Source organism: Oncorhynchus nerka, linkage group LG10 (genome assembly GCF_034236695.1).
Source record: "Oncorhynchus nerka isolate Pitt River linkage group LG10, Oner_Uvic_2.0, whole genome shotgun sequence".
NCBI classification, from domain to species: Eukaryota; Metazoa; Chordata; class Actinopteri; order Salmoniformes; family Salmonidae; genus Oncorhynchus; species Oncorhynchus nerka.
Window position 1 is genome coordinate 65,552,425 of NC_088405.1, and position 8,828 is coordinate 65,561,252.

Sequence of the window (8,828 nt, forward strand, 5' to 3'; positions counted from 1 at the left end):
TTTTGGGAGTGAAATTCTGCTGCGTCCCCAAGTTCCACTGGCATTGCTGTACAGGACACCCCTGTCAATCATCCATACCCAGCATTCTGCACCTATTGTTATAATAGTCAATTACAGTATGTAACACTCGTTTACATGGTGTTCACAGTTGACAAGTTTACACAGTTCCCTTTTAACTAGTAAGTTTAGGTTATGTTGGCCTCCTGGGTGGTGCAGTGGTCTAAGGTACTGCATCTCAGTGCTAGCTGTGCCACCAGAGATTCTGGGTTCGAGTCCAGGCTCTGTCGCAGCCGGCCGCGACCGGGAGGCCCATGTGGTGGTGCACAATTAGCCCATCATCGTCTGCGTTAGGGAGGGTTTGTCTTGCAGGGATATCCTTGTCTCATCGTGCACTAGCGACTCCTGTGGGGGGCAGTGTGCAGTGCATGGTTGCCAGGTTTACGGTGTTTCCTCTGACACATTGGTGCGGCTGGTTTCAAGGTTGGATGGGCATTGTGTCAAGAAGTAGTGCGGCTTTGTTGGGTTGTGTTATGGAGGACGCATGGCTCTTGACCTTTGTCTCTCCCGAGTCCGTATTGGAGTTGCAGCGATGAGACAAGACTGTAACTACTACCAATTGGATACCATGAAATAGGGGGTAAAAAAAAAAAATCCTATTTAATTGTAAAACTCACCTTGATTCTGTACCTACCTCATCGACTGCAAGTCTTCGACCTGTCCTGCAACAGAAGAATCCAGGCAGAATGATGATGTGTTTTGCTCTGAGTGGGCTGGACATCTGCTTTGAGGTACACCAGATTGTCATCCTCAACTTTGCCGCTGTGGGTGGGGGCTTATTTGATATTGATATTTCTCTGTGCTTTTGTAGCTCCTCATCTCTTTCCCATCCACACTGATTGACAAGAATAAATCATTAAAGATGTCTTCGTTGGTGATATGTGGCCATTTTTTCATATCGTCCTACCACTTTTGAATAATCTGAGGATTTGGCATAGACTTGCCATTTGACTTTAAACGGTTTTCCTTGGTATCATCCCACGACATTTTGACCTAGCTTGCTAAAGTTCGCAAAACGGCAAGAACGCCACAAAGGAATTCCTCCACGAAACAGAACGTTCGGACATTGTTTTGGTTACGGGATCTTAAATAAGGCAAATAGCAATATAAAATGGGAAAGCAGCCATGCATTACATTTACATTTAAGTCATTTAGCAGACTGCGTTTGGACAATTAATAGACACTTCAGTAAATAAAACCTGTCTTGTCTAGGAACGGAGTCTACGCAGACCGGTGCACCATAGCCAATCAGAGCTACAGTAGGCCTTCGTGCAAACAAGAAATTTGCCACACAGGCCTGTCATTCACTTTGAATTGGACTGTGTGTTTACAGGAAGTTGCAACAGCACAACTTTAGATTATTCGAACGCATTTGCAAAAAGCGAGAGGAGAGGAGTCTTTGAAGAACCTGGCGAACATGTTGGATGTGTTCAACCATGGACCTGGAGAAGATGAGGATGTCATCCAGGGACACAATCACAAACTGGTAAAGGAAGTCGCGCAGCATATCATTAACCAGGGCCTGGAAAACGGCCGGAGCATTTGTAAATCCAAACGGCATGACACGGTACTCATAATGTCCATTTGGGGTGTTGACCGCTGTCTTCCACTCATCTCCCTGTTTGATGCGCACCACATTGAATGCGTTCCGTAAATCACTTTGCTTTTTAAACGTAGCTCCCTGGAGTCTCTCAAAGGCTGAGGACATAAGAGGAAGAAGGTAACGGTTCTTGATGATAATGTTATTTAAACCCCGGTAATTGATACAGGGACGGAATCCCCCATTCCTCTTGCCTACAAAGAAACCCGCTCCTGCAGGTGAAGTGGACGGCCGGATAAAACCAGCCTCCAGCGCCTCCTTAATTATCTGTTCATTGCTGCAGTCTCTGGACCTGAGAGAGAATACAGCCCTCCTCTTGGAGGAGTGGTGCCAGGCAGGAGGTCGATGGCACAATCGTAGGACCTGTAAGGGGGCAGTTCGCTGGCCCTTCATTTACTGAAGACCTGACCCAGATCCCAGTAATCCCCAGGTACGCGGGAAAGATCAGGCTTGTCATCCCTAGCTGGAGGAACAGGAGAATCAGAAGCCTCCAGACGCGCAGGGCTGGAAAGATATAGAGCAAGTTACTGGCAGGTGGACTGGCATGAAGGATTCCATCTCAGAACACTTCTCAAGGGCCAGTCAATTTGTGGATTATGGATAGAAAGCCACAGATGTCCAAGAACCAGGGGAAACTCAGGAGAGTCCAACAAATGTAACTGGATAAATTCCACATGATAATCCAGAACTCGTATCTGAATATGCATGGTGAGTTGCTTCACCTTCCCAGACCCTAGGGGTTGACCTTCCAGCTTAGTGAGAGGCAGCCCCTGTTGACGAGCTAATGTGTGATCCAGAAACAGGTGGCCCCAAAGTTTATGAAAGCAGGAATGTCCAACTGCCCATTGTCTCACCGCAGGTTGGCCGGAAGCAAGGTGCGTACCGTGTCGGCAGCTGAAGATTGTATTTGACTCGCCAGTATTCTCCCGTCTAATGACGAGTCATCCCGTTTCCCGTCAGCTTGGGACAGGAGGCATGGAAATGTCCAGACTGACCACAGTAAAGACAACGTTGCTTGTTAATCCTCTACCGTCTCTCCAGAGCAGAAACCTGGTGTGTCCCAATTGCATTGGCTCTTCTGAAAGATATAAAGGAGAACCAGAGCCGAATCGACTCCCTCGGCGGGAACCGAAACAACTCTGAACCCCTCCGTCCTCTCACGACGACGTTCCCGAAGCCGGTTGTCAATCCGGATGGCCAGAATGATAAGCTCATCCAAAGAAGTCGGTTCATCCTTGAGAACCTCGCTGAGTCCATTCAGAAAGGCTGAGTGAAGTGCCTCTGTATCCAACCACTTTCAACGGCAAGCGTCCGAAAGTCAATGGTGTAATCTGCTACCCTACGGCTGCCATGTCGAAGCACAATGAGTCTTTGAGCAGCGTCCCTGCCACTGATGGGGTGATCAAAAACCCTCTTCATCTCCTGGGTGAATCTTTGACGATTAAAACAAATGTCTGATTGCTTCTCTCATATGGCCGTAGCCCAGGCCAGAGCACGTCCTGAGAGCAAGGAGATGACGTATGCCACTCTGAAACGCTCAGTGGGAAACGTTGTTGCCTGCAGCTCGAAGGCCAGTGAGCATTGGAGCAGTAACCCACGACACCTCCCAGGATGCCCCTCATAGCGCTCCTGTGCCGGGAGATGAGGCTCCCAAAGGGATGACGACGCTGAGCTGGTAGGGAGTGGAGGATTAGGAACAGCCACTGGTGCAGCAGCCGTTGCTACCGACTGTCCTGTCTGCAGAGCGGACACAAGAGTTCTTAAATCGTCCGACAATGTCTGCAGGCGCACCTCATGGCGACCAATTTATTTGTTTTTTTATTTAATCTTTATTTAACTAGGCATGTACATGCACATCCAATCACAGTTCCATGGTGGGTGAGAGCCGACCATAAATGGTGGAATTCAGAGTGTTCCTCGGATGACTAAAAGTCCATTGTAGACTTAGGACTACTGTACCAATAATGCAAGTAGGAACTCGATTCCAGGCGCATACAAACACAGCAAGCAGGAGTAAGGATAAATCCAGAACTTTTACTTAGTCTTAACAGAAACAAGGCAACCGCACAAGAGCACACTAATAAAACATGAGACCTAAGCAAAGATACAGACCAACAGAGGAACCTAAATAACAAGGCAACCAGGTGAACAGAGAAGGTAATTAAACACAGGAGAATCCAATGAGTAATTATCAGTTACAGGAAGGCCATAAAGATCATCAAGGACATCAACCACCCGAACCACTGCCTGTTCACCCCGCTATCATCCAGAAGGCGAGGTCAGTACAGGTGCATCAAAGCTGGGACCGAGAGACTGAAAAACAGCTTCTATCTCAAGGCCATCAGACTGTTAAACAGCCACCACTAACATTGAGTGGCTGTTGCCAACACACTGTCATTGACACTGACCCAACTCCAGCCACTTTAATAATGGGAATTGATGGGAAATTATGTAAATATATCACTAGCCACTTTAAACAATGCTACCTTATATAATGTTACTTACCCTACATTATTCATCTCATATGCATACGTATATACTGTACTCTACATCATCGACTGCATCCTTATGTAATACATGTATCACTAGCCACTTTAACTATGCCACTTTGTTTACTTTGTCTACATACTCATCTCATATGTACATACTGTACTCGATACCATCTACTGTATGCTGCTCTGTACCATCACTCATTCATATATCCTTATGTACATATTCTTTATCCCCTTACACTGTGTATAAGAGAGTAGTTTTGGAATTGTTAGTTAGATTACTTGTTGGTTATCACTGCATTGTCGGAACTAGAAGCACAAGCATTTCGCTACACTCGCATTAACATCTGCTAACCATGTGTATGTGACAAATAAAATTTGATTTGATTTGATTTGACATACCTTATACCCTGACCTAATCCTCTTCCTTATCATCTACATCTTCACCTCGTGGCCAACATCGGCCTCATAGTACTGATCTCCATGGAGAGGAGCCTGCATCATCCCATGTACAGTACATCCTTTTCTGAAACTTGTCTCTTAATAACATAGTCGGGGCTACAGCGATGATACATTGTCTGTTAGGGGACATTTTGACCGCAGAACCTGAGCGATATATCACTTACATAGAGTGTGTCATTCAGGCTTTCTGTGCTCATGTTTATGCAACGACATCACACACCGTTCTCATGATCATGGCCTTTGACAGGTATGTGGCCATCTTCAACCCCCTTGCCATACATTACCATCATGAACAGCAAAATGGTATTCAGGTTGTCTGTGTCTGCCTGGGGGGTAGCCATAGTCTGAGTGGGGATTCTGCTGGGCATCACCATCCACCTATCACGCTGTAGGTCTAACATATTTAACCTGTACTGCGACAGCGCCTCCTTATTCAAGCTCTCCTGCGAGAACGTGTTTATAAATAACATATATGTCTTAACATTTACTGTTATGCTGTTTGTCTCATCCATAGGCAGCATCAGTCTCGCCTATCTGAAGATTGCCATTGTTTGTCTGAGTAGTAGAACAGCTCTTTAAACAGCAAGGCCCTGACAACCTGTAGCACATGCTTACTGGTCTACCATATTGTAGAACAGCTCTTTAAACAGCAAGGCCCTGACAACCTGTAGCACATGCTTACTGGTCTACCATATTGCGCTGGGATGTTGGTGTACCATTATCATCCTCCATTGCTTCCTAGCCTATGCAGACCTGTGCAAACTGAATAGTGTGGTCTCTATCTGTGTCAACCACATAATATATGGTTTACAGACTAAAGAGATTTATCAGAAGATATTTAGGGTGTTCACAGAGCCAAGGTAGACGCAGGTTTTTGTGTTAAATCTGATGGGAAAATAACTAATATATAATATAATGAGAACTGCAGTGTATGTGTGTGGCGTTCATAAAACAAGGGAGTTTCTTCTCAACCACCACCTGAGGGACCTGTAAGGGTTCTGTTGAATTGGACGCTAACATAAGTTGAGAGCCATTATTTAATTGATGGTATGCATATTCAAAGCATGTTCTAACAATTAAAACATACAGCTGCCCCGGATTCGGTTAGTACTGATGGAAAAAAATCCTAATGCATAATGCAAATCTACTCTAAAATACATAACTAGGAATAACACTACTATGTTTTCAAACTGACATTTATTTTAGGTGGTGCAAAGTTTTGGGGGGTGTTAATTGAATAATTTCTTGATTTAATTTCCAAATGCAAACCATCATAGAATATTTTATTATGCAAAGTTTTATTTTAATTTGTGACGCTTACAGAGAAGGCAGAGGCACAAAACCAAAATCTGTTGGTACACTTTATTTGACAGTGTGCTATTACTCTGATATTTAGGAATAATATTGCGAGATTGTAATTACACAATAATCACCTAACAATGACTGTTGTTTCTTTGGTATGGATTAAAAACAGGTATAATCACATACCATTTAGTACTGTATCTGATAGTTTGTACAATGCGATTGAACAGGACTTTACAGTTGTTATTTCATTTTTATCAATAAACTTAAAACTTTTAAATCAGATGTATACAGTTGTGCAACCTACAAAATGAACCAAATGGTAAACACAAATATTGTTTGGTTTCGTTTATAAGTGCATGATAATGAAACATTTAGCTGTTCTGCTTTCCAAACAACAAACAATAATTGGAAACAGTGACTTTGCATTATTTTGGAATCTCTGAAAATTATCACACTTTTTAGCCCATACTAAACTATTTTAAAGGAGCTTGAATTGAATGTTTTGCTGTCAGGACAGTGTGTTGAGTGTTTTGCGGCTCTGAGGTGAGACGTCTCTGTGTCGGCAGAAGGCCCTCTTGATGGCCGCTCTCAGCTCCTTGTTCCTCAGGCTGTAGATCATCGGGTTCAGGAAAGGAGTCAGAGCCGAGTACAGCACCGACACGATGATACGCACCTACAACAATAACACAACATGAATACAACATTAAGACAACCGCAATGCAACAATGATTCCCACAACCACAATATAATAAAAAACAATGAGACGCACTTACAACATCAACACAATGTTATCTAACCTTATCACAACGTTATTAACAGTATGACCTTGATCATATTCAACCATAAACATATACATAGCATTAATAGGGATGGTTGGATTCCATTTAAATTCCAATCAATTCAGGAAGTACTCTGAAATTCCAATTATTCTCAACGCTTTTCAATTAGGAAAATGGAATTACAATTGGAATTTCGTATACTTTCTTAATTGACTGGAATTGAAATTAAATTGACCCCAACCCTGTTATTGGGATTTTCACAGCACTGACAACATGACACAAATGTACAGTGACTGAAGAGCATCAGTATGTTACACTAAAATAATACAACAGTGCCATCTCCTGGTGGGAATGCATTTTGCGTACCATTAGACATCAACAGTGAATGACAAATCAGAGAGGACATGGGTAACTAGAGTAATGGCGCAAATATCAGTCAAACTCTTCAACTGGTGAATGTAAGATCACAGTGTTGACTGAAGGTTGTCTGATGGAGGAGTTAAACAGTCCTTAAAACAGGGAAAGGAGGAAGGGGGGAAAGAGGATGAAGAGGAGGGTCACCTCTGGAGAGAAGTTTCCCACACGGTAGGAGATATAGACAAATGAGGCAGAGCTGTAAGAAATGGACACAACCGTCAGGTGGGCGGCACAGGTGCTAAACGCCTTCAGTCGCTCTGCGGCGCCCATTTTAGCTATCTTCACACCGATGAGGATGTAGGAAGTGAGGATGAGCACACCAGTGGTGAGCAGCGCTACGAGAGCAGAAGACAGTGACACGATGTTGTCCACCTGAGTGTCCCCACACACCAGCAGCCTCACTGAGGACGGGTCACACCAGCAGTGGCGCACCACGTTGGGTCCACAGTATGAACGCTGCATTGCCATGCTAGTGGTTGGGAAGGTGCAGATGGCACCGAAGGTCCATGCCCCAATGATGAGTAGCAGGCAGACGGGGCGGGTCATCACAGTGGCATAGCGGAGAGGATTACAGATGGCCACATAGCGGTCGTAGGCCATAGCGGTCAGCAGGGCGCGGCCGGTAACAGACATGTGGATGAAACAGTACATCTGGAGGAAGCAGCCGGGGACGGACACAGTCTTGACCTCAGTCAGGAAGCCTGACAACATGTTGGGGATGGTGACCGTTGTGTAAATCATGTCCACGATGGACAGGTTGTGGAGGAAGAAGTACATGGGGGAGCCCAGCTTCGGGTCGGTCCGGACCTTTAGGATGAGATAAAGAAAGCGGTTAGACAGTGATGTCATAGATAGGCCCAGCGGAGAGTTTTTCCTGACAACATGACTCGACCAGGGGAAACTCTGGGCCCAAGCCATAAATCTCAAGAGTTCTAAACTCCTGACTCCTGAGGAGTATAGTGTAGTCTACGGGCCCTTAGAGCAAATTCTAAGTGAGAGGACCTGAACAAAACCCTTTGATTACTTACACTAACTACAACTCATGGTCTCTTATAACATCATTTCTATCTAATGTTATTGTGATCTGGTTCTGGTTCTGGCTGTGCGTGTACAATGTACAGTACCAGGTAGATGATCATGATGTTTCCACCTAGGATGACGGTGTAGGCCAGCAGGAAGATGATAAACAGGACCATCTTCTTCTCCCCCAGACTGGCCAGGCCCTGGATGATGAAGAAGGCGACAGGGCTGGACTGGGTGCTGTTCATACCTCTGGGCCAGTGGGCCTGATAGGATCTCAGACAAACCTGGTGCAGACAGAGAGATACATTGATACCTTGTAGCCTACAGATAAAAGAAGCTCATTCTTAACAAACATGGCTTTGTACAGTTATATTCTTGTTACGAAAGTATCTAAAATAATATATGGTGTAACTATAATTTCTATGAAAAGTGTTGCCTGTAGAAGCAAAAAATATAACACTTATTATTTCAGATTCTCAACCTTGGTGGTGTCAGAGTGGGGAAATCTATGATATATTCGATGTGATATAACACAAACATGTATACTAATTCATAGGAAGTGGTTCTCAATTATGTTCAGCTACAGGCCCAATGCAGTCAAAATTCTGTCGTATTGTACAACAGCTGATAAAACGCAGACTGTAAACGTTTGAAGAAATTTGATGAGTATTATTTCCTGATAGTTGCTAGTTG

At 44.3% G+C, this 8,828-nt stretch overlaps 1 protein-coding gene and 1 pseudogene across 1 annotated transcript; one reads left to right on the forward strand and one right to left on the reverse strand.

Moving 5' to 3' along the window:
• The first annotated feature begins 4,552 nt into the window (after window positions 1-4,552).
• LOC115136270 (olfactory receptor 5AP2-like) lies at window positions 4,553-5,475 on the forward strand (annotated as a pseudogene).
• Window positions 5,476-5,931: 456 nt separating this feature from the next.
• On the reverse strand, window positions 5,932-8,416 carry LOC115136471 (olfactory receptor 5J3-like). The gene is made up of 3 exons (XM_029672050.2): window positions 8,237-8,416; window positions 7,257-7,919; window positions 5,932-6,589 (listed from the first exon to the last, which is right to left on the reverse strand). Exons 1-3 carry the CDS (start codon window positions 8,378-8,380, stop codon window positions 6,425-6,427), a joined length of 972 nt encoding a protein of 323 aa, XP_029527910.2. The 5' UTR covers window positions 8,381-8,416; the 3' UTR covers window positions 5,932-6,424.
• Window positions 8,417-8,828: the final 412 nt, after the last annotated feature.